This window comes from Calidris pugnax, unplaced genomic scaffold (assembly GCF_001431845.1).
Source record: "Calidris pugnax isolate Ruff unplaced genomic scaffold, ASM143184v1 scaffold162, whole genome shotgun sequence".
NCBI lineage: Eukaryota > Metazoa > Chordata > Aves > Charadriiformes > Scolopacidae > Calidris > Calidris pugnax.
The window spans coordinates 861,443-888,427 of NW_015090900.1; the positions used below are offsets into that span (position 1 = coordinate 861,443).

General features: G+C 50.9%; 3 protein-coding genes across 3 annotated transcripts in view; all 3 read right to left on the reverse strand.

Annotated features, from left to right (window-relative positions):
* Window positions 1–1,738: 1,738 nt before the first annotated feature.
* On the reverse strand, window positions 1,739–4,754 carry STMN1 (stathmin 1). Its single transcript, XM_014948700.1, has 4 exons — window positions 4,608–4,754; window positions 3,707–3,879; window positions 2,732–2,923; window positions 1,739–2,276 (listed from the first exon to the last, which is right to left on the reverse strand). Exons 1-4 carry the CDS (start codon window positions 4,618–4,620, stop codon window positions 2,208–2,210), a joined length of 447 nt encoding a protein of 148 aa, XP_014804186.1. The 5' UTR covers window positions 4,621–4,754; the 3' UTR covers window positions 1,739–2,207.
* A 2,050-nt stretch (window positions 4,755–6,804) lies between these two features.
* Window positions 6,805–10,987, reverse strand: LOC106891875 (stathmin). Its single transcript, XM_014948687.1, has 5 exons — window positions 10,900–10,987; window positions 9,675–9,745; window positions 8,774–8,946; window positions 7,799–7,990; window positions 6,805–7,342 (listed from the first exon to the last, which is right to left on the reverse strand). Exons 2-5 carry the CDS (start codon window positions 9,685–9,687, stop codon window positions 7,274–7,276), a joined length of 447 nt encoding a protein of 148 aa, XP_014804173.1. The 5' UTR covers window positions 9,688–9,745; window positions 10,900–10,987; the 3' UTR covers window positions 6,805–7,273.
* A 12,866-nt stretch (window positions 10,988–23,853) lies between these two features.
* Window positions 23,854–26,985, reverse strand: part of PAFAH2 (platelet-activating factor acetylhydrolase 2) — a 10,900-nt gene continuing 7,768 nt past the window's right edge. Inside the window, exons 6-11 of the mRNA XM_014948663.1 lie at window positions 26,710–26,824; window positions 25,382–25,495; window positions 24,940–25,031; window positions 24,655–24,825; window positions 24,383–24,531; window positions 23,854–24,158 (exon numbers count right to left, since the gene is read on the reverse strand). Coding sequence (XP_014804149.1) covers window positions 24,064–24,158; window positions 24,383–24,531; window positions 24,655–24,825; window positions 24,940–25,031; window positions 25,382–25,495; window positions 26,710–26,824 — 736 coding nt within the window. The 3' untranslated portion in view covers window positions 23,854–24,063. The remainder of the gene's footprint in view (window positions 24,159–24,382; window positions 24,532–24,654; window positions 24,826–24,939; window positions 25,032–25,381; window positions 25,496–26,709; window positions 26,825–26,985) is intronic.

Sequence of the window (26,985 nt, forward strand, 5' to 3'; positions counted from 1 at the left end):
CTCCTCCAGGCTCCCCCCGAGGAACCAGGCTCAGACCCCAGGCGTTAAGAGCAAAGCAGAACCCCGAGGAGGGAACAGAAGGCCCCGAGCTGAGCTCTGACAGCTCTGGCAAATCAAGAAAAAAAAGAAAAAAACTCACATTCAACATCTCTTTGTGCTCTTAACGCCATTTGGGGCTTGGCAGCCATCATCCTCCTCCTCCTCCCCTCCTTGATAAGCCAAGGAGGGAAAACCTCCACAATTTGGGATACCAGGTCTTGTCTCAGCAGGTAAAGAAATAAATCACGCCTTCATTTTAATGTTGGGTTGTTTTTTTTTTCTCTCTCATTCCAAATTATGCCTGATCTTGTCTATGGGATCTGAGCCAGTCATCACTGCAACCTCCAGAAGGTTTGGATATTCAGTTGGAACATCTAATGGCAGTCAAATTAAATATTCGACTTCAGTCACAAGCACACGATGGTTCCAGCCTTTGTCTCCAAGTTCAGCCCAGCATTCCCCGTGCTCCCAGTTTATCCATCGATATGTGCCATTAAAACCCCCCAAACCTGCTCTCTGCCCCCCAACAGGTCCAAGTTATGGTCTCTCTTACCTTAAATTCTGAAGTATCAAACCGCTTTGGAAAATCCTTCAGGGAGAGGGTCTGATCCCAGCCTGGCTTTGTCTCCTTCTTTCATTCCTTCAGTGCAACATCAGCTTTTGGTCAAGTAAAACTCTGGTGCAAAAGTGTAAGTGTGATACTCAAAGCTTTCTAAACTGAGGTTCCTTCTTTCACCAGCCCCAAGAGGACAGGTCAAGGGGTGCAGGGCTCAATGAGCCCCTTAGAATAATAATTCCCAAGAAGCCAGGCAGCCCCAGGGTCAAGGACACAACTCAGGAAAGGCAGGACCCCAGCGAGACCAGTGTCACCAAGAGTTTGGCTTCCTGGCTCCAGGGGAAAGCACTTAGTAAAGCCAAATACTTCAGAAAATGGTGTTTATAGTGAAGAATTAGGTGGCTGTTCACACACACCAACCTCAACCTTGTCTTTACCATGGAGCAGCACAAGTACCTGTGGGTGTCTTCAGAGGAAGGGGTTGGAGGTTTTTTAAGGCACCTGTACCCAAATCCATCTCAAAAACCACTTTTCCTCAGAGCACAGGGTACAGCCCTACCCCTTTCTCACACCTCAGAGAAAACAAATGGAAAAATGCAAATCTCATTGTGGGCAAGAGTTAACCTTCAGCCTGGCCCTGTGGCACCATGTACCATCCCAACACATCTGCAGCAGACACCAAAACAAAAATAATCCTTATCCCAAACAGCATTTTCAGTAGGGACAGGCTGACCAGCCCGGCACAGAACAGGTTGCTGATTTTTAGGCTCTGACACTGCAGGAAACAGTACACAAACCACCATTGAACAGCACATCTCCTAGAAACCCTCACCCCCCCCCCCCCAAAAATAAAAGGGCTCAGATAAGTCATGTGGTAACAAGGCTTCGTTTGTTGAAGTGTCAGCATCCAAAGGGAGGTGGCTCCCAACTCTTTTTAACAAACACACACACAACAGCTGACAACTGCTGAGGTGTCAAAACAAAGCTCCAATTGTAAAATTAAGACAATGGAAGGGCTCTGGGGGAAAGCAAAGCCTGCCCAGGGGACACAAGGAAAAGCACCACCACAGCCCCTTTCCACCCAGCGCCGGGCACGGACACCCCTCGCAGCCCTCCACCAACCAACTCCATTTCCAGAAGGAATTCTTATGATAACAGCACTGTGCAGCTTTATTTAGTCACTCAGTTACAGCAGTATTTTAGCAGAGTGGGACAGTCAGATATTTTTTTTTTGCAGTGTAACAGATATTCAGCATGGAACAGGAGATACTACAGATTCCTTTCACAAACGTCTTACAGAGCTGATACAGTACTAGCCATCAACCCAGTAGCAAGAGCACTGGAGTAGAAAAAGGATGCAACAAGAAGATAGCTACACTGGAAAGACAACACTTCTTTTTTCTTTTTTAGAAAAAGTGAAACATGTAAGTTCTCCCCTCTAGCCCCCAAAAGAAAAAGTGTACAGTTCGGATCTAATTTTAACAGTTCTACATCAGTTTCTAGAAACTTAAAAAAAACAAACAAAACAAACAAAACCAAAAGATAAAACCACTGGCCAGTACAGTCTTTGGATATTTAGAGGTGGGGGAGAGAGTCAGTTTCCAGAATGAAATCAGTCGGTTTCAGCCTCACCGGGGTCTTTGCCTTCTTTGTTCTTTCGAACCTCCTCAATGTGCTTGTCCTGAAAGACAGCAGTGGGGAGCAGTCAGCTGTGTGAGCCCCAGGGCCAGCCCCCCCAATTCCCACCCCCCGCAGGAGCTCCAGGGATAGGTTACTGGGGGGGGGCTACCAGCTTTGTGGGCCCCAGGGCCAGCCCCCCCAGTTCCCACCCCCAGAAGAGCAGGAACCCTGGGTGTTGGTTACTGGAAGGGGTTTACAGGATGCTGCTTTACAAGAAAAATTGAGATGTTTCTCTCCATCTACCCCATCTCCCACCAAGAGAAGGATTTCTGAATAATTTTGCAGATTTATTAATCTTAATAATTTAAGACTAGACCAGCAGAGAACTCCCAAGGATACCCATCTATTCATACCCCCTCCTCACTCGGCCATTTACTCAGCTTTTTTCAGCCAATTTTCAAAGTAAGGAGCATGGATAATCTCTCTCCCAAAGGAGAACTGGGACTCTACACCCACCTTCTCCCTCAAGCGTTCCAGTTTAGCAGCCATTTGCGCCTCACGGTTTTCTTTGTTGGCTTCCATTTTGTGGGTCAGCTTCTCCTCTGCCATTTTGCTGAAGTTGTTGTTTTCTTCAATGGCTTTCTGAAGCACCTCCTTTTCATGCTCCCGCTTCTCAGCGAGCTGCTTCAAGACTTCTGCTTCATGAGACTAACAGAAGAGAGGACGCAGGCTTTGAACACAAACCAGATGAACTATACAGACAACTACGTGGCTCACAACTCCTGAGAGACAAGATTTTCCACTATTTTACCAGAGAATGGCATTAACTCCACGACACAGGACACAGCTCCCTGGTGCTTCCCCCCCACCCACATAACCCAGATGTCACCATTATAAGCTACCAGGAAAGTTAAGTTTTTATCATCACTTGCAAGTCTTGTTAAATGAGATTTTTGTGGAAAAAAGAACATGGATTGTTTTATGTTAACACTGATAAATCTTTTCCTAGAAGATTCTTCCTTCTCCTAACGGTGAATCACCAAGATCCACATCACACAGGAGTTAATTAATAAATTTGGTTAATAAGCCTTTGCACGGTTGAGGGCTCCAAGCTACATCTCAACAGCAAGATCTTCCATCAAGTCAGGCACTGTATTGGCAAACCTTTTAATTACAGAACCACCACTACATTTTCTAAGAGAAAATTAATCTGTTATTATGTTAATGACAAGAAAAAACAGCTTCTTCATTAAAGATTCCCTCTCAACTAAATGTCTTCTCTCATTTCGGATCACTCTGGGAACAAAGCTATGGCCTTGCAGACCATAACAAAGGTTCATAAAAGCCCCAGAGATTACAACAAAGTTCAATTAGTATTTGATTTACCATAATACAAACTGCTAATCACTTGTCCCTTCCAACAATTAAAAAAAAACAACCCCTAAACCACCACAGCTTGCACAGACTTAACTTAACCTGTTTCAAATTTACCTTGCGTCTCTCTTCTGCCGCTTCCAACTTCTTTTGAATCTCCTCCAATGACACATCCTTCTTCTTTGGGGGAGAAAGAGGGAATTCTGGAACTGCTTCTTTCGAGCGAGGGCTGAGTATCAGCTCAAAGGCCTGCCCGGAGGCACGCTTCTCCAGTTCCTTCACTTGAATATCTAGGAACATGGGGAAAAAAACCCAAACAAATGGTATTTTAAGCCAGGAAGGGGCTTGGCTGACCTGAATATTCAGAAATGCAATGCCACAAAGCTCTCTCGGGGACAGCATCTGAGCTGATAGTTTTGATTTAAGCAGCAGCAGCACCCCCACTCAAACATGTGGCAGGCAATTTTGTTTGCAATTCTTCCTTGACACGGCATTACGCAAGCACCTGACATTTTATTTCAGACTTTAATATCCAGCATCACGAAAACAAATTCATCAGCACTTCAAATAAAAAGCCATCCTTTCTCCAATGACAAGTCTGAGGAAGAGTTCAAGGCGTTCGCCTGAGAGCTGACACAGCCAAGAATGGAAACCAGTTTTCAAAGAAATATGTAAGCCAGCGTTCTCTCCTCAAACACCTCTGAGCAGGCACGTCAGCCCTGCACGGTGTCAGCTGCACCAGAACACCAGTTTTGATCACCAAGACGTCTAGATGATAGTCAGTTCTGTTAACGGAGCAGATGGCATGCAGATGAGCTCAAGCCCATCTGCTAACAGCCTGGGCTGAGAGGGCTCTTGCTACGTTTTTCACAAGCACCCAGTTTTAACAGCTCCTCCAAAGCAGCCTGGGGATGGGAGAAAAGCACGGAGGTGACAGTTTATTTCACCATGTGAGATTTTAAAATTATTTCTGAGGAAATTAAGAGAAAAGACACATTTAGTCCACAATACTACATACCAGAAGTAGCCATGACCAAGAAAATACAGCTCCAGAAGCCAACTCTGGGAGGATTTCAATCGGTTGAATTCCTAGATAACAGAGAGACATGCATTTGAACAGTGAGTATGTTAATTTTATTTCTTCTAACTCCTAGTAGAAATTGCTAAACATAATTAGACCTGCTGAACAAAAGACTGTTGGGTAGGCTACTGCAGTCAGTAATTGCAGTCAGTCTGTGGGGCTGAGGCTGATGAACGTCGTTAGGAACAGCAGAGATGCTCTCAATTATTGCTGTTGCAGGATCCATATGCACAATTGTATAACTGGGTGTTTTCAGTCCTTGTTTTACTACACCATAATTAAGGTATGCAAACAAAGAGTCCAGTTATACCATTAATTCAACACCATGTGGTGCTATGGATATTTCACAGACATTACACATAGCAGACATGGCTCTTTGAATTAAAATACAGCACTTAACAGGACAGTAGAGACAGAACATCCGCTGCTACAAAAGGATCTTAAATGGGAGCATCGAGCTCATTTAAAATTCAATTTTATTTTTGCAGCTGAAGCCAGGTGCTGCACACCATGACAGACACGGAGCCCGCACACTGCCCAACATCACGCTTTAAAGGGAGGAAATAATAATAAAAAATAGTCATAAAAGGCTCTAAAAACCCTAAAAAGGAGGATTTTTTCTCCGGCTTTTAAGCCGTCGATGAAGCGGGGTTGGGGTGGGCGCGCCGCCCGGGCGGGCGCTAGGACCGCGCACCCACCCGATCCCCCAGCGGTACCGCCCCCCCTCTCGCCGCCGACCAATAGGCGCCGAGGCGGAGGCCCCGCCCCTTTTTCTAACCGCACCGAATTCAAACCGCCGGGGAGAGCGCGAGCGGGAGCGCGCGCGCTAAATATTCGACTTCAGTCACAAGCACACGATGGTTCCAGCCTTTGTCTCCAAGTTCAGCCCAGCATTCCCCGTGCTCCCAGTTTATCCATCGATATGTGCCATTAAAACCCCCCAAACCTGCTCTCTGCCCCCCAACAGGTCCAAGTTATGGTCTCTCTTACCTTAAATTCTGAAGTATCAAACCGCTTTGGAAAATCCTTCAGGGAGAGGGTCTGATCCCAGCCTGGCTTTGTCTCCTTCTTTCATTCCTTCAGTGCAACATCAGCTTTTGGTCAAGTAAAACTCTGGTGCAAAAGTGTAAGTGTGATACTCAAAGCTTTCTAAACTGAGGTTCCTTCTTTCACCAGCCCCAAGAGGACAGGTCAAGGGGTGCAGGGCTCAATGAACCCCTTAGAATAATAATTCCCAAGAAGCCAGGCAGCCCCAGGGTCAAGGACACAACTCAGGAAAGGCAGGACCCCAGCGAGACCAGTGTCACCAAGAGTTTGGCTTCCTGGCTCCAGGGGAAAGCACTTAGTAAAGCCAAATACTTCAGAAAATGGTGTTTATAGTGAAGAATTAGGTGGCTGTTCACACACACCAACCTCAACCTTGTCTTTACCATGGAGCAGCACAAGTACCTGTGGGTGTCTTCAGAGGAAGGGGTTGGAGGTTTTTTAAGGCACCTGTACCCAAATCCATCTCAAAAACCACTTTTCCTCAGAGCACAGGGTACAGCCCTACCCCTTTCTCACACCTCAGAGAAAACAAATGGAAAAATGCAAATCTCATTGTGGGCAAGAGTTAACCTTCAGCCTGGCCCTGTGGCACCATGTACCATCCCAACACATCTGCAGCAGACACCAAAACAAAAATAATCCTTATCCCAAACAGCATTTTCAGTAGGGACAGGCTGACCAGCCCGGCACAGAACAGGTTGCTGATTTTTAGGCTCTGACACTGCAGGAAACAGTACACAAACCACCATTGAACAGCCACACCCCCAAAAACCCCCCCCCCCCCCCCCCAAAATAAAAGGGCTCAGATCAGTCATGTGGTAACAAGGCTTCGTTTGTTGAAGTGTCAGCATCCAAAGGGAGGTGGCTCCCAACTCTTTTTAACAAACACACACACAACAGCTGACAACTGCTGAGGTGTCAAAACAAAGCTCCAATTGTAAAATTAAGACAATGGAAGGGCTCTGGGGGAAAGCAAAGCCTGCCCAGGGGACACAAGGAAAAGCACCACCACAGCCCCTTTCCACCCAGCGCCGGGCACGGACACCCCTCGCAGCCCTCCACCAACCAACTCCATTTCCAGAAGGAATTCTTATGATAACAGCACTGTGCAGCTTTATTTAGTCACTCAGTTACAGCAGTATTTTAGCAGAGTGGGACAGTCAGATATTTTTTTTTTGCAGTGTAACAGATATTCAGCATGGAACAGGAGATACTACAGATTCCTTTCACAAACGTCTTACAGAGCTGATACAGTACTAGCCATCAACCCAGTAGCAAGAGCACTGGAGTAGAAAAAGGATGCAACAAGAAGATAGCTACACTGGAAAGACAACACTTCTTTTTTCTTTTTTAGAAAAAGTGAAACATGTAAGTTCTCCCCTCTAGCCCCCAAAAGAAAAAGTGTACAGTTCGGATCTAATTTTAACAGTTCTACATCAGTTTCTAGAAACTTAAAAAAAACAAACAAAACAAACAAAACCAAAAGATAAAACCACTGGCCAGTACAGTCTTTGGATATTTAGAGGTGGGGGAGAGAGTCAGTTTCCAGAATGAAATCAGTCGGTTTCAGCCTCACCGGGGTCTTTGCCTTCTTTGTTCTTTCGAACCTCCTCAATGTGCTTGTCCTGAAAGACAGCAGTGGGGAGCAGTCAGCTGTGTGAGCCCCAGGGGCTGGTCCCCCCAATTCCCACCCCCAGCAGGAGCTCCAGGGATAGGTTACTGGGGGGGGGCTACCAGCTTTGTGGGCCCCAGGGCCAGCCCCCCCAGTTCCCACCCCCAGAAGAGCAGGAACCCTGGGTGTTGGTTACTGGAAGGGGTTTACAGGATGCTGCTTTACAAGAAAAATTGAGATGTTTCTCTCCATCTACCCCATCTCCCACCAAGAGAAGGATTTCTGAATAATTTTGCAGATTTATTAATCTTAATAATTTAAGACTAGACCAGCAGAGAACTCCCAAGGATACCCATCTATTCATACCCCCTCCTCACTCGGCCATTTACTCAGCTTTTTTCAGCCAATTTTCAAAGTAAGGAGCACGGATAATCTCTCTCCCAAAGGGGAACTGGGACTCTACACCCACCTTCTCCCTCAAGCGTTCCAGTTTAGCAGCCATTTGCGCCTCACGGTTTTCTTTGTTGGCTTCCATTTTGTGGGTCAGCTTCTCCTCTGCCATTTTGCTGAAGTTGTTGTTTTCTTCAATGGCTTTCTGAAGCACCTCCTTTTCATGCTCCCGCTTCTCAGCGAGCTGCTTCAAGACTTCTGCTTCATGAGACTAACAGAAGAGAGGACGCAGGCTTTGAACACAAACCAGATGAACTATACAGACAACTACGTGGCTCACAACTCCTGAGAGACAAGATTTTCCACTATTTTACCAGAGAATAGCATTAACTCCACGACACAGGACACAGCTCCCTGGTGCTTCCCCCCCACCCACATAACCCAGATGTCACCATTATAAGCTACCAGGAAAGTTAAGTTTTTATCATCACTTGCAAGTCTTGTTAAATGAGATTTTTCTGGAAAAAAGAACATGGATTGTTTTATGTTAACACTGATAAATCTTTTCCTAGAAGATTCTTCCTTCTCCTAACGGTGAATCACCAAGATCCACATCACACAGGAGTTAATTAATAAATTTGGTTAATAAGCCTTTGCACGGTTGAGGGCTCCAAGCTACATCTCAACAGCAAGATCTTCCATCAAGTCAGGCACTGTATTGGCAAACCTTTTAATTACAGAACCACCACTACATTTTCTAAGAGAAAATTAATCTGTTATTATGTTAAAGACAAGAAAAAACAGCTTCTTCATTAAAGATTCCCTCTCAACTAAATGTCTTCTCTCATTTCGGATCACTCTGGGAACAAAGCTATGGCCTTGCAGACCATAACAAAGGTTCATAAAAGCCCCAGAGATTACAACAAAGTTCAATTAGTATTTGATTTACCATAATACAAACTGCTAATCACTTGTCCCTTCCAACAATTAAAAAAAAACAACCCCTAAACCACCACAGCTTGCACAGACTTAACTTAACCTGTTTCAAATTTACCTTGCGTCTCTCTTCTGCCGCTTCCAACTTCTTTTGAATCTCCTCCAATGACACATCCTTCTTCTTTGGGGGAGAAAGAGGGAATTCTGGAACTGCTTCTTTCGAGCGAGGGCTGAGTATCAGCTCAAAGGCCTGCCCGGAGGCACGCTTCTCCAGTTCCTTCACTTGAATATCTAGGAACATGGGGAAAAAAACCCAAACAAATGGTATTTTAAGCCAGGAAGGGGCTTGGCTGACCTGAATATTCAGAAATGCAATGCCACAAAGCTCTCTCGGGGACAGCATCTGAGCTGATAGTTTTGATTTAAGCAGCAGCAGCACCCCCACTCAAACATGTGGCAGGCAATTTTGTTTGCAATTCTTCCTTGACACGGCATTACGCAAGCACCTGACATTTTATTTCAGACTTTAATATCCAGCATCACGAAAACAAATTCATCAGCACTTCAAATAAAAAGCCATCCTTTCTCCAATGACAAGTCTGAGGAAGAGTTCAAGGCGTTCGCCTGAGAGCTGACACAGCCAAGAATGGAAACCAGTTTTCAAAGAAATATGTAAGCCAGCGTTCTCTCCTCAAACACCTCTGAGCAGGCACGTCAGCCCTGCACGGTGTCAGCTGCACCAGAACACCAGTTTTGATCACCAAGACGTCTAGATGATAGTCAGTTCTGTTAACGGAGCAGATGGCATGCAGATGAGCTCAAGCCCATCTGCTAACAGCCTGGGCTGAGAGGGCTCTTGCTACGTTTTTCACAAGCACCCAGTTTTAACAGCTCCTCCAAAGCAGCCTGGGGATGGGAGAAAAGCACGGAGGTGACAGTTTATTTCACCATGTGAGATTTTAAAATTATTTCTGAGGAAATTAAGAGAAAAGACACATTTAGTCCACAATACTACATACCAGAAGTAGCCATGACCAAGAAAATACAGCTCCAGAAGCCAACTCTGGGAGGATTTCAATCGGTTGAATTCCTAGATAACAGAGAGACATGCATTTGAACAGTGAGTATGTTAATTTTATTTCTTCTAACTCCTAGTAGAAATTGCTAAACATAATTAGACCTGCTGAACAAAAGACTGTTGGGTAGGCTACTGCAGTCAGTAATTGCAGTCAGTCTGTGGGGCTGAGGCTGATGAACGTCGTTAGGAACAGCAGAGATGCTCTCAATTATTGCTGTTGCAGGATCCATATGCACAATTGTATAACTGGGTGTTTTCAGTCCTTGTTTTACTACACCATAATTAAGGTATGCAAACAAAGAGTCCAGTTATACCATTAATTCAACACCATGTGGTGCTATGGATATTTCACAGACATTACACATAGCAGACATGGCTCTTTGAATTAAAATACAGCACTTAACAGGACAGTAGAGACAGAACATCCGCTGCTACAAAAGGATCTTAAATGGGAGCATCGAGCTCATTTAAAATTCAATTTTATTTTTGCAGCTGAAGCCAGGTGCTGCACACCATGACAGACACGGAGCCCGCACACTGCCCAACATCACGCTTTAAAGGGAGGAAATAATAATAAAAAATAGTCATAAAAGGCTCTAAAAACCCTAAAAAGGAGGATTTTTTCTCCGGCTTTTAAGCCGTCGATGAAGCGGGGTTGGGGTGGGCGCGCCGCCCGGGCGGGCGCTAGGACCGCGCACCCACCCGATCCCCCAGCGGTACCGCCCCCCCTCTCGCCGCCGACCAATAGGCGCCGAGGCGGAGGCCCCGCCCCTTTTTCTAACCGCACCGAATTCAAACCGCCGGGGAGAGCGCGAGCGGGAGCGCGCGCGCGCGGGGGCGCCGTCACCGCCGCCAGAAGGGCGTTGCCCCTCACGGCGCGGCTCCAGGGGACAATAGACACCCCCCCCACACATTGTCTCCCGCCGCCCCTTCCCCTTATATCCCCGCGACGCCCCACAAGCGGGCGGCGACGCGACGCCCGTCTCCCGTGAGGAGAAGAAACAACAAAAAAAGGAGCCAGCGCGGCGCAAACCCCCCCCATCCTCTCCCTGACACCCACCCTCGGACCTCCGCCTCCCCCGCTTTCCCCACACCCGCGGGGGTTCGCCTCAGTTCCCCGGGGGGGTGGGCGGATGGGTGAGGGGAGGGAGCCGCCGCGCACCCACCTGCCCGCTCGGCCGCTCCGGTCACACTCCGCTCGCGCCCGCCCCGCCGCGCACAAAAGCGCCAAACAATGGCACGTGACCCGCCCCGCCCCGCCCCTATTGGCCGAGCGCGGCGGCACGTGCCGCCCGCCGCGGATGAAGGGGAGGGGGGAGCGAGGAGAGGGGCGCGCGACCACCCCTCCCTCCATCCCCCCTCCTCCCTCTCCGCCCGCTGCATGCCGGGAAATGTAGTCCGCTAAAGGCGGGAGGGGGCGGAGGGGGGCGGCGGCCCCCGCGGCCCGGCGGGGAAGGGGCGGAGGGCGCGGGACCCCGCCGCCACGACCCACATCTCCGCGGGCCTCCCCCCGGCCGGGCGGACCCCCCACCCTCCTGTCCGCCCTCGCTACGGTGGGCGGTGGGACTCCCTTTGTCTCCCACCCCGGTGGCGGGGGGGAGTGAGGCCCCTCGGTGGGCTCGTTTGGGCAGGGTCGCCCGTCCCCTCAGGGGGAGCGGAGCCGTGGCTCGGGTGGTCTCCTCGGGGGTGGCCACTGGCCTCGGGGCTACAGTCACCTCAGCACCATGCCTCAGGACCCTTGGTCACCTCAGGGCCACCATCACCTCATGGCTGTGGCCATGTACCTGGGGGCCATGGTCACCAAAGGGCTACAGTCACCTCCCTCAGGGCCCTTGGTCACCTCAGGGCCATGGCCACCTACTTCATGACTATGGTCACCACAGGGTCCTGGTCACCTAGCTCAGGGCCATGGTCACCTCAGGGCCACCATCACCTCATGGCTGTGGCCATGTACCTGGGGGCCATGGTCACCAAAGGGCTACAGTCACCTCCCTCAGGGCCCTTGGTCACCTCAGGGCCATGGTCACCTCAGGGCCACCATCACCTCATGGCTGTGGCCACCTACCTCGGGGCCGTGGTTACCTCGGGGCTACAGTCACCTCCCTCAGGGTCCTTGGTCATTTCAGGGCCATGGCCACTTACTTCATGACTACAGTCACCTCAGGGCCATGGCCACTTACTTCATGACTATGGTCACTCAGGGCTATAGTCACCTACCTCAGGTCCACAGTCACCTCAAGGCCACAGCCAGCTACCTCAGCTCCTTCGGTCATCTCAGGACTACAGTCACCTTCAAGGCCATGGCCACTTACCTTGGGGCCATGGTCACCTCAGGGCCATGGTCACCTACTTCAGGACCATGGCCACCTCAGGATCACAATCACCTCAGCATCATTGCCACTTACCTTGGGGCCATTGTCACCCTGGGTCCATGGTCACCTGCTTGGGGGCATGGCCACCTCAGGGCCAGCCAGTTATCTCAGGGCCTGGTCACTCAGGGCTATAGTCACCTACCTCAGGTCCACAGTCACCTCAAGGCCACAGCCAGCTACCTCAGCTCCTTCGGTCATCTCAGGACTACAGTCACCTTCAAGGCCATGGCCACTTACCTTGGGGCCATGGTCACCTCAGGGCCATGGTCACCTACTTCAGGACCATGGCCACCTCAGGATCACAATCACCTCAGCATCATTGCCACTTACCTTGGGGCCATTGTCACCCTGGGTCCATGGTCACCTGCTTGGGGGCATGGCCACCTCAGGGCCAGCCAGTTATCTCAGGGCCACAATAACCTTAGGGCTCTTGGTCATCATCAAGATGACCACCATGTTCCTTTGGTCACCTCAAGGTCACAGCCCAAGCCCAAATAGGATCTGTGGGTCTGACCACACGTTGTCCCCGTAGCCCCTGGCGGTGTGTTTTGGGGGACAGCCACACAGCCTCCTTTGGGGAGGATTCTGGTTCCCAATGGAGGATTCTCCTTTGGGGTGATACCAGCACGTCAAAGCAAGTCAAGAAGAGCCATAATTTCTGCAGATTCTATAACGTGTACATAACGGCCATGTAAAGACCATCCATCCTTGTCCCATGGGCTGCACTGGGAGCAGCTCCCTTCCCGAGATAACGCTGTTGCCAAGCGTGGGGAAGTGGTTTGCTCACAAATGGGCTTTAAATGAACTGGCTGCATTTTTGCACGTCCCTGTACAAATGACACCGGTACGATTCCCCTGGTATTTTCCACCCTCCAGTCACCGGAGCTACACCAAGAGTCAATACACATAAAAGACGACCATCCAGAGAACAGCATAGATCTCCTGCGACAACTCAAGCCCAGCACAACAGGCTCCCTACCCTAAATACCTAAAAAAAAATAGGACTTTTCTGAGGGGACCCACCCTTGTTGTGCACACTCTTAAAACCAAAGATTTTGCACCAAAAAAAAAAAAAATCCCACCTTGAGGAAGGTTAATATTGTGACAGAAATGCATAAAGCTTTCAAAACAGAGATTATTTTAAACACTTGCCCTGTTTTTTTTTTTTACCGATCTGACGTCTATTTCCATGGAAACCACATCCAGCCGCCGAGCTGCTAGAATTGGGAGAGGTTTCTGCCGGAGCGGCTCGCCGGGCATGGGAAGAGCCATTTTCCAGCAGCTTGGTAGAACCTTCTTTTTTTTTTTTTTTGTGGGATTGAAGGGATTTCAGACTCAAAAAGGGTTTGGCTGCTTGGCCCTCCAGGGTGATGCCTGGTAGATTCACAGGGTTCCTGGCTTGGTACCGGGGGTGTGTGCGCAGATACCGCATACAACACACGTGTTTTTCAATGAGACATCTTGAGTGCTTGGATTAAATCGCCTCAAATGTTGCTGGAAGACAAAGCAGCCAAAAGACCGTGCCACCAGCCTGTGTTTTACTGTATCATTTATTAATTATCATCCGTTTAGATCAACAGTGTGTTGGATGCTTTAATATTAACGCCTTTTAGTAAAATCAATGAGCTTATCCTGGGATAATCTCAGGATTTCCCAGAGGAAACAAGGCTTCCTGGGCTCGGGGCTTTTTGTTTGGTACCTGTGTGACTGCCTTTAGTCCATCCTCTCCCCCTGGAGAGAAGATGATGATGAAATGTCTTTTACTGCTTTTGAAGAAGGGATGCGGGCTGAGATAAAACCACGAGTCATGCAGGGGCTGTCCTCAGAGCTTTCCATCTTATTTCCTGGGCTTCTCACGGGTGAAAAAAAAAAAAAAGAGAGAGAAAAAAGAAAAAGACCCGAATGTAACTTACTTTCCTTTGCAGATTGGTTTTAAAGCCAAAAAAGGTGAAAACAAAAAAAAGAGAGAGAAAAAGGAAAAAGACCCAAATGTAACTTAACCTTCCTTTGCAGATTGGTTTTAAAGCCAAAAACATTTTGGTTTATTGACGAGAGGCACTGAGTTGGGAATCAAGATTTGGGATCTGTTCTCAGCTCTGACATTTTCCACGCCATGTCACCTGGGTTGAGACTCTTCAGCAACCCCTCTACAACACCTGCTACAACTGCTTTCCATTTAAACCAAAATCTTTGAATGTTATTGTGAGACAAAGGGGATGAACAGCTCTTAGCAGCTGGAAAGGCATGGAGACGATCTCATTTTTGGCCTCGTTGCAAGAGCGGTTTTATTTTTGGAACGTTTCATAAAACTCATTTGTTTGTGTGGCATTTATTTTTGTCTGATCTCAAGGAGAATGGAGAATATGAAAAGCTTTTATTTAATTTGCATTTGGTTTGTGTTTATCAACACATTTACTGCAATTCCAAGCAAACTCTTGTTTCCTCAAGCCCAGCGGCGTGTGGCTGCAGTAGTTTTTGTCTCCTGGATTCCTCATCGCCACGAAGAAGAGATTTTTGCCATAATTCCAGGTTTTTCCAAGAAAAGAGGGCGAGATCAAGTGGGCTTGTTCTCAGCACAGACACAACACGAGGCCCCTGGGCTGAGGTTCAACACTCTCAGTGCAACGTGTAAGTCAGGGTCTCGTCAGGAGGACTCCTTGTACGTGTGAATTTGGGACGTGACGCGATCAGATTTAGCATAAAGATTAAAGCGTCTCCTCTGATGTGCTTATCAAAATACCCCACAAAGAGACCGACATAATTAGGTGACAACTCAGCCCACGGCAGCTCTTTTAACTTGCAAAAATATTTAATCTCCAATAAGAAAATGTGCTTTCCGAGTATTAAATTGCCACCCTTAAGCACCCGTGGCGGATGGACTGACAGCTTATTTGTTAAGCAGGGAATGTTTTAAAGCACCTTGGTAAGTAATATGAGCAAGCATTTGCTGAGACTGGTAACAGTTCATTCTAAAACTAGAAATCCAATATACTATTTGACCTGAGTCAATCAGTTTAACCGATTTAATAAATAACCTGCTAGAGGAGACAGTCATTTAAAAGAAACTTGCACTCAGAGGGACAGAGAAGGGCTAAAAGATTTCTTTCTACCCGTGTTTTTCAGTCTTTCTATTAACCCTCAGCAAATTTTTCTCCATGCTGCAGCTTTCCCATCTCCACGCCGGCCGTGCTGACGTGCTGCTGCCCAACAAAGGGCTCACAAGGAAAATTAGGGGCTGCAAAGATCTCACTGATCTTCAGATAAAACCACATTTTAATCTAAATGTAGTTGAGGAGTCCACAGAAATGAAGACTAAACCAAGACTTTTAGGGAGTGTCTCTCCCACAGTGAGAGCTCTTCCACAGGCAAGAAATGTTTAAGGTAATTGATATTTGCTGACTAGAGGGGTTTAGGTTGATACTGTGTTTATGCTGAAAAATGCCATTAAGAAAATGTTCCCTTCGGAACAAATTTGCACTTGCTGATGTGCTGGTGGAAAGGATTTAATTATTTTCAGATGAGACAGGGCGCCTGGCTTCCATTGCTACTTTGTTTGTTGAGAAATTCACTCAAACTCGCTTTCCTCCATAAAATGAGACAAGTAAAAACACTCACCACAGACAACGATTGCGCCTGCAGCAGGAGAGATGAAAATATAAATGAATTGCTTCGTTATTGGGGCAGTATAACCCTGAAATGCCATACTCACCTCTTCAAATGCAGTCATAGGACTGTATTGCAAAGATCTCCAAATACTATGGTGATGAGGGCTATAAATAGTGTAAGAAAATGATGTAAGCTTCTAATGAACAAAAGACAAAGGCCCCACACTTTTCTGTCCTTGCAAAAAAATTCTCCAACACACTGAAATGGTGATGAACCCTATGGTGATACAGTCACAGCAGTGGCTGTGGTACCCACCCACGAGCACCTTCATCCTGGCTGCAACCAGGATGCTGAAGGAGACCTCATCATTCTCCTAAATAGAGAGATCCAGCCTGGGCAAAGGAAGAGCAGAATTCCCTTCCCAGCCTGCTGGTAGATCTCCTGGCACGTTTTTTATTCTTTGTTTCCCCCAAAAATGAGGTTTTACATGATCAAACTACTTCCATATATCCAACGGGTCTTCTCTCCCTGCTTTTAGCTTTGTGAGCCAGTCTCTGCCCCTCCCATAAATATGGATAAGAGCTCGGTGATATGAATTCCACAAGTTTCTTGGAAACAGATGGCTGGGGAGAGGGAAGCGGGAGGAGAAGGCTTCAGCACAAGCCCAACTATTATTAGAGACCAGAGACTTCTCACCGAGGAGAGCCATCAGGGACTCTCCCAACGGCGGGTACAGTTTCAGGGCTGGGTGTTTTCCTCACAGCACCAGCAGATCCCCCAAGACACTGATGGGCAGTTGTGCTCTCCTGGCAGAGAGAGCTCTACCTGCCGAATATAAGGATGGATCATAGAATCATAGAAGGGTTAGAGTTGGAAGGGACCTTAAAGGTCATCGAGTTCCAACCCCCCTGCCCTGGGCAGGGACACCTCCCACCAGCCCAGGTTGCTCCAAGCCCCCTCCAACCTGGCCTTGAACCTCTCCAGGGATGGGGCAGCCACAGCTTCTCTGGGCAACCTTTTCCAGTGCCTCACCACCCTCACAGGAAAGAATTTCTTCCTAATATCTAATCTAACTCTCCCCTCTTCCAATTCAAAACCTTTACCCCTTGTCCTGTCACTGCACTCCCTGACAAAGAGTCCCTCCCCAGCTCTCCTGGAGCTCCCTTCAGATGTTGGGAGGCTGCTCTAAGGTCTCCCTGGAGCCTTCTCTTCTCCAGGCTGAACACCCCCAGCTCTCTCAGCCTGTCTTCACAGCAGAGGGGCTCCATCCCTCTGAGCATCTTCATGGCCCTCCGCTAGACCCCTTCCAACAGGTCCTAGATCCAACAGGATCTATGTGGGTTCTGCCTCCCACCTCCCCTACATCCAGAAGCACGTGGTGAACGTCATCCTGGAGATCTCCTTGCTTTCCCCCCTTCCTTCTCCTTGCTCCCATAGCTCCCCATAGCTCGACCCATTTCTCAGCATCCTCGCTGCTTTTCCCTTTCTCCTCCTGACTGGGAGCCTACAAAAAATTTGCATGTCCCATATGGAGCACCAAGAGCTTTTGCTATTCAAGGAAGCCCGTAAACAACTCGCTGCTGAGGGTTCAAAAATAGCTGCTCTGCACGGGGGCTGCATCCCCCGGCGATAGCGAGCGGCGGGGAGAAAAGCAGGAAGAAAAGGTTTATGGGGTGGGTTTTTTGTTTTTTTTTTCTTTTCTGTGTGTGAGCCAACAGGAGATGCGCTAATTAATTTCCAAAGTGTCGGGGAGTCAGCTATTTCAGCTGGGATAGAGCAAAAGAGGCAGCCTGATTTTGACAACCACATGGAATAGCGATGCATAGGGAAGCCATCAAATATTCAACAGCCATGGAAGATTCCAGTAAAGACATTTGCTTTGGCTCTTTGAAAATGAAGTTGGGGGGGGAGGGGGGGGAGAAAGAAAATCTGGGTATAGCACTAGTTATTCCCCAGTTCCTAATTAGTTCTTTGAATTTAAAATATGGATTCAGCTCTCCCAGCAGCTCAGCCAGCCTATTGTGCTATTAATACTTCCCTGGCGTGATATAGTTAAAAATACTCCCACCCTTTCCAGACAAAATGTAGCTTGGAAGTGTCACGATGGGAGGAGTCCAGGGATGGAAATCCTCTTAAAGGAATATGACTTCCCCCCGTGTCAAATAAACAAGACGAATGAGCTTCCAGCAGCCCCCAGACCCAGCCTGTCCCCACCAAGAGCAAATTGGAGAATAAGGCTCGACGCCGGGCTCTGGGGCCGCTCGCTCTCAAAGCTCTTTCGCTGACAAAACCGGTGCGTGGCCAAATGGTAACAGGTTTTACTGATTTTAGGTGGTTTTTGTTTTTTTTTTTTTTTTTGCAGAGATCTGCCGCCTGGGGAGCAGGTGGGTTTGCAATTCTCGAGAGCCTGGGTCTGGAGAGCGCAGGGTCCAATTCCAATCAAAAGGCAGGATTTTGAAGTGCCCCCCCCCCCCCCCCCCCGCTCTCGGGTCACACAGGAGATCCCCACCACCAGCCACAGCTAATTTTTCCCTGGCAATATCTCTGGGGGCTGTTTATGGATGAGATCGTCAGACACCATGGGCAGAATAAAACCTGCCTCTTCCCACAGGATTTGTGAGCCAAGGAAACGAGTCTGGGGTTGGCTTTTTTGTTGTTTTTTTTTAATGGCACCTTTCGACTTGCGGTCCGACGAGGAGGTCCAGGTCTCTGCTTTCACACTTTAGATCCTCTCAGGACAATAAGCAGTTCCCCTCCCATCCCCACCGACAATTCTGCTTCAAAATGGGTTAATTCCTGCTCCTTCCCACCCGGCTCTTCACTCCCTGCCTGTAATTGCTCAGTGATACCAGCCTGGAAACAATACCTCCACTTAACATTTGCTCTGTGCTCTTTGATCCTTATTTCCCTCCCCCCCCCAACTAATTTGAGCTCATAATAGATCAATATATATGTTAAAAGAAAAAAAAAAAGACCAGACGCATCCACCGTGGCTGCGAGAAGAGGCAAACAAAGCCAGCCTTTCTGGAGGAAAAACACATCTCTGTCTCTTTCATGCAATAAAGCAGCAAACTGCTGCCGTACGCTAAAATCAATTCCCGGAGAGACACACTCAGGGTGTGATTGCCAACAGAAGTGCTTCATTTTAATTAAAAAAAAAAAGAAAAAGAAAAAAAAAAAAGAAGAAAACCCACAAAACTCCTCCCAACCCAGGCCTTGTGTGATGGATGTCGTTAGAGAGCTGCTGTCAGTGAGATAAAGGCATCTGAAGCTGGTGGGTTGGGTTGGGGGGGGTCTGGTGTCACCCCAGGGAGGGGTGACGATGGAAGCCCAAGGGGTTAAAAAGGAGGATGGGACATTGGGGGTCCCCACCTCACACAGTTCTCCCCGCTTTCCCTCTCCCTCCCCACCACGCTGGGGTGCAAAGCAGGAGCCAGCATCCTGAGCTCAGCCTGTCCTTCCTAAAATGGGGGAAATCTGGATATCGCCCAAAACCCATCCCTCCAAGCTGTTTCAGAGGCTTTTTCGGAGAAGCCTGGAAGTAGAGAGACCTCACACAGCCCCTTCTCTCCCCCAGCACCTCAGTTTCCCTTCTCATTCCTTTTTTTTCCCCCTCCTGTTTATTCAGGAATCATCTCTAGGGTCAGCAAGAGGCTGCTCCAACCTGAAATGGGGCTTCTGCTGCGGAGTGGAAACTGCCAAAAAACCAGTGGTGCCCTCAAAATACCCTAAATGCTGCTGGTGAGGGAACGGGAGCCCTCTTGGCCCGCGGCACTGCATTTTGAAGGGTCAGGGAATTTGGCAAACACCGTGCCTGCAGCCCAGCCCTGCGGCATCGCACCTCGAAGCTGACAAACACGTGCCCAGAGCTCGATCCCGAGGGTCTGCCCGTCCAGCAGAGGGGCTGCTCCCACCCCGTAACCCAGTACTGGAGGAACTGGTGCTCGGGGAGATGGCAAAGTTGAGCCCAATCCCTCCTGGCTGCGAGCATCCGGGGATTCCAGCTGAAGGCAGCCTGGGAGCCGGCGCGTTAGACGATAACGATTCACTTCGGAGATTAAGGAGCTCCATTTTTCTTCAGAACTTCACCCAGAGCACAGTTTTTTGCTTACCAGAGGGAAAAACAACATAAAAACAAGCGGATACTCACCGGTCAAAGGGAATCTAGGGAAATCTGGGTTTGGGTTGGGAGCGGGGGCAGCATCCCCGCTGCTTTTCGGGGCTGGTATGGCAGCCCCCGGCCGGACACCCAGCTCCTCTGCCCGTACTCGTGCCCTTCTCACCGCATGCACCAGGCTCAGCTTGGACCTCTGTAAGCTATTGTGAGTCCAGGCCTTACTATTTTCCTTAAAAATATAAGAAAAAATGGGAAAAAACCCAACCCCCCAACAGTAAGTGTTACAGCAATTACAAGGAGGTTTTAACACATGTCTTAATTTACATCAATTAAATCAACAGGGAAGCTTCAGTGGAGTAAATAAGGGTGTTTTTTTTCCACCCAAGCAGCAGCAAACGCTGCGGCAGGGATGGAGCTGGGAATTCCAGTTCCCTGCATGTGCAGGGATGGGGAGGGATCTGCCGGCTGGAAGAGGGGCTTCCCAGGAGGGAAGGAGCCGCAGGCAGGATGGGCTGGGGGTGGGGAAGGATGAGGAGAAGACTCTCAGCTCGGAGATCCGAGGTGGGGGTCCAAGCTGGGGGGTTTGTGCTGAAATTGTCGGATTTCAGCCCGGAAAGCTTTGAAGCCGAAGCCGGTTGGAGAGAGGAGGTTGCTCTGCGGAGATAAGCCGTGGGTAAGAGGAATGCGTCCATTCATACCCCAGCCATGCTGCCAGCACAGCTGTGAGGGGAATATAAATGGGCAACGGGGTTTTATTTATTTATTTATTTATTTATTTATTTTTAAAGCCACCGGTTTGAATCTTAAAGCAGATGAGACACATGGAAATGCTCGTAAGCGACACATGGAAGCGGACCCTTTCCAGGGCACAGCCCTTCGGGGCAGGGAATGGCTGGGCTGCCAACCCCCCCCAGGTAACGGGGCTGGTGTTTCCTCCCCACCTCCCTGAGAAGCAAAATCCCATCTTGGGATAAAACACGGGGGATTTAGGGATATAAAACCTGCCTTGTTCCCATTCAAACCCACACCTCTGCGTTGTAAGGACACAGTGACCAGGAGCTGGTGGGTCAGATGGCAAACTGGGCTAACCCTGAACTCCTGCTTTTTGCCAGAAAACCTTCCAGTTTTCCAAAAAGCCTGGAGTAGCCCAAAGACCCCTCTCCCCTCCAGCTGCTGACCCAGGTCGGCGGCAGGGAAGGATGCTCAGTCCCTGCCCATGGCTACGGCTCCGGCAGAGCTCCCCCAGCCCCTTTCTTCTCGACCCCTCCGACCCAGCAGAGCAACCCAGGCGAGCTGGGATGTGGGGGAAACACCTTCCTCGCCTGCTCTGCCAAGGATTTGTGCTGCATCTTTCATGCACGTTGCCTCCAGCCTCCAGGCTGGAGTGTGTAATGGGGATCTGGAGGAAAATGCTGCTCGCAAGGGGAGCCTGGCTGAGGACATGGCTCCAGGCTGGATTTGAAAGCAGATGCGTTGAGTCAGTGAAGTAGGAAAACTGGAGGAAAAAAAAAAAAGAGCTCAGGGAGGGCTCCTGCACCACCACATCCCACAGAGAAGGGGTAATGGAGCGGAGGAAAGAGGGTATCAGCTCTGCTCCAGTGACCCCGGGGATTTTCTCCTCTGTCTTCTGGTGGGGTTTTCCTCCAGAGGCACAAGGACAATTGGGAATGGGGTCCCAGGCACAGAGGCTGCCTCTGGAGGGGGGAGCAAAGGGCTGCAGGGCCAGGCAAGACAGACATCTGCCCACCCTCCTGCTCCCCCAGCTCTGGGGATGGGAATTAGCAGCTTTCTGTGAACGGAAGGGTTAACGAATGTCAGAGCCACCCTCCCAGCAGAGTGGGTTTTGGCCACCCCCTTCCCGAAAGCCTTTACATAAGAGTCTTGCAGAATTTATAGCCTGCCTCAGCTGTGCCCCCCCCCACCCCCTCAGGGCTGCTCCCCGGGAGCTGCCAGCACAGATCCCCGGCCGTGCTAATTCGGGGAGGAAAATGGGATTTGATTTCTGCACCAGTCACTGTCTCTCACTGTTAAAACGGGACCTGATGGGCTCCGTGTCCCCCCCCTTCCCCAGCTCACCATCACAGACATCGACCTTGAATGTCCCCTCAGCATCTCAGCAGAGCGTTCCCTGGGTTGTCACACCCCAGCCTGCTCCTAGGGCTAGAAACGGTGTTTTAGGTGTAAAACAAATGTTTAAAAATATATATATATGGAAGCCTCAAAAGCACCGGCGTCTTCTGGTCCTGTTCCCAGCTGTCCTTTGTGTCTCTGGAGAGCAGAGGAGACATTGAGAGATGTCCTCCCCACCCTGAGCCTTGACCCCAGGGCCATCCCGGAGCATCTTCACCCTTAGGACTCACCCTGGACCAAGAGGGGCCACCAGCGAGGTGAGGACGTGGCCATCAGGGTGACACAAACAACTCAGACACCAGAGGAGTGAGATGCTGCCTTTCCATTCCCCTTTCTTCCCCTGGGAGAAGGGCTCTGCTGGTGCTCATGTCACCCGCTGTCACTGGGGGAGGAGGAACAGCCCTTGCCACCCAAACCCCCCTCTCCTCCAGCCCCCGCACCCCGGGAAACCCTGCCTGTTGTCAGCAGCTTCTCCCATGATGGAAGGAGATGAAGCAAAGCCAGGGCTGGTGCTGCCATCCCCCTGCCTGTCCCCCAGCAGGAATGCTGTGCCGGTGGCAGTGGGGACAATGCAAAAGCAGATGGTGTGGCCAGGAGCCCGGACGTCCCCCGCAGCTGCCCGGGCGGCGTGTCCGGGGCTGCCTGCTGCCTCTCCGGCCACAGTGACAGCAGGGACCCCGGGGAGGGTCTCCAGTGGGGTAAATCCACACCACTCCGTTGGCTGAGGATCAACCCCCTCCTTTAAAAGCACCCCTTGCTCCTGGTGTTACCCAGGAACGTGCTGTAGGTTATCATGGAATCATAGAATGGTTAAAGTTGGAAGGGACCTTAAAGATCATCCAGTTCCAACCCCCCTGCCCTGGGCAGGGACACCTCCCACCAGCCCAGGTTGCTCCAAGCCCCCTCCAACCTGCCCTTGAACCCCTCCAGGGATGGGGCAGCCACAGCTTCTCTGGGCAACCTGTTCCAGTGCCTCACCACCCTCACAGCAAAGAATTTCTTCCTAATATCTAATCTAACTCTCCCCTCTTCCAATTTAAAACCGTTACCCCTTGTCCTGTCACTGCACTCCCTGACAAAGAGTCCCTCCCCAGCTCTCCTGGAGCTCCCTTCAGATACTGGGAGGCTGCTCTAAGGTCTCCCCGGAGCCTTCTCTTCTCCAGGCTGAACAACCCCAGCTCTCTCAGCCTGTCTTCACAGCAGAGGGGCTCCATCCCTCTGAGCATCTCCATGGCCCTCTGCTGGACCCATTCCAACAGGTCCATGTCCTTCCTGTGCTGAGGACTCCAGAGCTGGACACAGAGCTCCAGGTGGGGTGTCCCGAGCACCCTATTCCCTCTGTGTGTGCCTGCAGCAGCACTGCTCTTCCTGCTCCCAAACCAGGCTGGGCTGTTTTCCTTCCATCCCTGGGGCTGATCTCAGAGCTGCTCACCCCCCTGAGCTGCTAGGGGTGCTCAGAGATGCTTCCAGCCAACCCCTTCTTTAAAACCATCCTTTTTCTATTTTTCTCTCCAGGTTTTGGGCGTTGAGTCAGCCATCTGGCCGGCTTTCCAAGACGATGGTAAGATTTTCCTTGTCTTTGTGCTTGAAGCCCTGATGCTGCATCTCTTCACCACCTTTTGGCCGTGGTTGAACGACCCTCCCCAGTCCATGGCAAATGTGTCCCCCCCCGGCTCCTGCCAGATGTGCCACAGCTGGAGCAGACCCAGCCAGGCCCTGTGAAGCATCAACCCCCAGAGTGCAAGAAGGGTGTCACCTCGGGTGTCACCTCGGGCACAAGTGATGGCCAACTCAGTCTTTGTCCCCAGGGGTTTTATTCCCTTAGACCCACAGCCCTCACTGCAGGCAGTGGTGGGTTCTCCTGGCACGCTCGCTGAAACTCAGTCTTTGTCCCCAGGGGTTTTATTCCCTTAGACCCACAGCCCTCACTGCAGGCAGTGGTGGGTTCTCCTGGCACGCTCGCTGAGCATCCTGACCACCAGACATCCCATGAACATGGTCCCCTGGTCCTGCTCTCCCCGTGGGTCCTCCTGCACTCGTTGGCTCCTGTGTGGCTCATTTTGGATAAGCTGCTTTCCTGGTACCCAGCTCCCACCAGTGACCAGCTACAGGTTGGAGCGGCAGAAGGGAGCTTCTGGAACAACCGAGTCTCCGATGCCTTCAAGGAGGTTGTCCCACTGATGGAACTCCTCTTCCAGGTCTGCGTGGGGCAGAGATGGGGATGGGGTTACTACAGCCATTCTCAACCCAACTCCAGGTGTGAAGGAGGAGCAGCCAGTGGACCCCTTCGCTTCGTGCAAAGGGATGGGAAGCACCAAACCCAAGCCCAGGGAGGCAATGGCCACCCCGCAGCCCCCTGCAATGGGGGGACCTCTTGTGCTCTCCCAAGCCCCCAGCCAACCTGTCCCCCACCCCATGCCGTACTGAGATGCCTCTGCAGGAAGGCCAGAGCCGCCCGGATGGTGATGTCCAGACCCTTGTAGGGGTCAAGGGTCCCCCTCGCGCTGAAGATGCGGCTGAGGAGCTTCCCAGTGAGAAAGGTGAAGTCGGTCTGGCTCTGGTGCACGGATCCCCTGGGACAGGGAAAAGGGATCTGCTTCAGAGGGAGCTGGGAAGAGGTCCTCCTGCTGGGACACAGCTCGTAGGTGCTCCCAGGAGGGTACCAGGGGGGTGGGTACCCCCAGGTCTTGACTCACAGAATGGTTATGATCTTTGTCTGGCTGTTTCTGGAGCTCAGCCTCTTCATTTTGGCAACGCTTTCCGGCGTCTGGAACTTCTCAGTGTTGATGAAGAGCACGGGTTTGGGCACCTCCGGGTAGAGCGCGTTCTCCAGGGGGAACATCCAGGCGTCCAGAGCCACCGCGCACCTGCAAGGGGACGGACACCCGGTGCTGCCACCCCCCCCATGGCTTCCCTTCCCACCAGGATGAGCCACGTGTCCCTGGAGCTTCCCGTGGCTCCTCATCCTTGCTGCTGCTCACCTGAAGCTGGGCTCTTTCACCAAGGCCAGCACTGCTGTCACCCCACCGAAGGAATGGCCCATGACGGCCACTTTGGTCAGATCAACGCTGCCCTGCAACAAGGAGAAGGCTGAGGAGCCTGGGCCCAAACCTCGCTGCAGAAGGTCCCTAATTAGGGGGAAAAAAAGCCAATGGAAGAAGATTAGCAAAGCAAGGGGTGCCCTGATTTCACCACCGGTGCCATGGGACTTGGCTGCCCCGGGGAGAAAAAGGAGAAGAGAGGCACCAAGAAGGTGAGACATGGGAGGTTGGGGCTCTGCACGGACCCTGCTTGTCCCAGGAGGAAAAGTCTCACTCAACAAGGACTGATCCTGCCAGCAAAGGGCACTTGGACCCCCCCCTCCTCTTCCATCGACCAAACGACCCCTCCGGCTGGTCCTTCAGCACAGACAGACCCAGGTACCTTCAGCGTGGAGAGATCGAAGTCCTGGTGAAGGACATTTTGGACAGATTTACCACCGTTGATGTCCTCGAAGAGCCGGAGCGCTCGCACGCATTCCTCCGCTCTCTGATGGACCTGGGAGGGAGAGTTGCCCCTTCCCCGGTTAACCCAGCTCCTCCACCCCACAAATTTGGGGTTGGATCCTCCCCCTGACCTCCACCCGTCCACGTCCCTCCAAATCCACAGCATCCAGACCCCACGGGGCTTTCCCTGAATTACTACAAACGCCGAAGCCAGTGAGAGGCTGCACCACAGCGGCTCCCCCGGGGATGTGGGGAGTTTATTGCAATGGTTTCTCCTTTGGTTTGGTTTTAATTCAGTTAATCTGATAGCACAGACGGCTGGAGATGAGCAAAAGACCTCTGCTCTGGGGGAGAAGGAGCGGGATGTGCAGGGGAGGGAGAGCCCGGGTTCCTCACCAGCTGCCCCCCGGCCAAGGGGTGATGCCACCCCCACCGGTGTAAGCCCCCCACGGGCAGCACGGCCCCCCCCATCCCACCCCAAAAAGTGACAAAAAACTCAGATGAAAACCTCTCTCTGCTCCTCCCTGCTCCCTCTAACACAGAAGATGCCGCAACTGAGGCTGAACCTGGCAACCAATTGCCTCTATTTATAATACATTTCTCATTCACCCTCAATATTTACGCTCATGGGTTCCTCTTTAGAGGAAAACTGTGTCCCTTGTTTGTGTGATATGCCATGAGACGGAGCACACACCAAAATAAGAGGCTGGGAGGTGATTTAAGACTGCCATGAACTCCTCCAACCACTGAGTTTCCTAAACAGCTTTTCTACGCCAACTCTCGCCTCGATGTTGTCCTTTCAAACAGAGCAGAAAGGAGCAAAGAAAGGGGAAACTTGGCTCAGCGGGGAACCTTCCTGCTCCCCCAGCAAGCAGCTGTCCGGGGTAATCCCCCAGAGCCAAAAATCAGAGCGTGAACAAACCCAGCAGCCGGTGCGGAGCCTCGCCAGCCGGCGGCACCGGGCTGGGCAGAAAGCCCCTCTCTCCCCCGGGGGTGCGGGTGACATTAAGCATCCAGGGACACAGCAAAGCCCAGCCCGGCTCCTGCCAGGGTCAGCTGGAGCCAGAGAGACCCCCAGGAAACAGAGAGAAATGGGTCGAACAGATTTTTTTTTCAGCTCGCAAGGAGAAAGCTCAGTGCCACGACGATACGGGTCTGGGAAGGGCAGTGGATGAAGATTGGAGGGAAGGGGGGGGGCAACTCGGCTTGCAAGGAGGGATTTCACACCTCCTGGGCTGCCCACCCTTAACCCCCCTACCCTGGTACCTGCTTGTTTCGGAAATAAAACTCCTTCTGCCCTTGGGGCACTCGTTGGTAGGGGATCCACTCCTCTCCCCCCGCCTCCGCCGGGCAGAAATACGTCGCGGAGGCAGAATGGTCCCTGCAGAAGGGTGGGCAGCCGTGTCACGGGGGCACTGGCAGCCCCCCAGGGCCCTGCCAGCCCCACCCCCGCTGCCAAATTCGGTGGGGACCGGGGACACCCACCTGTGCTCCAGTGCTGCCACCGTGAAGCCCCAGGAAGCCAGATCCGAGCAGATGGAG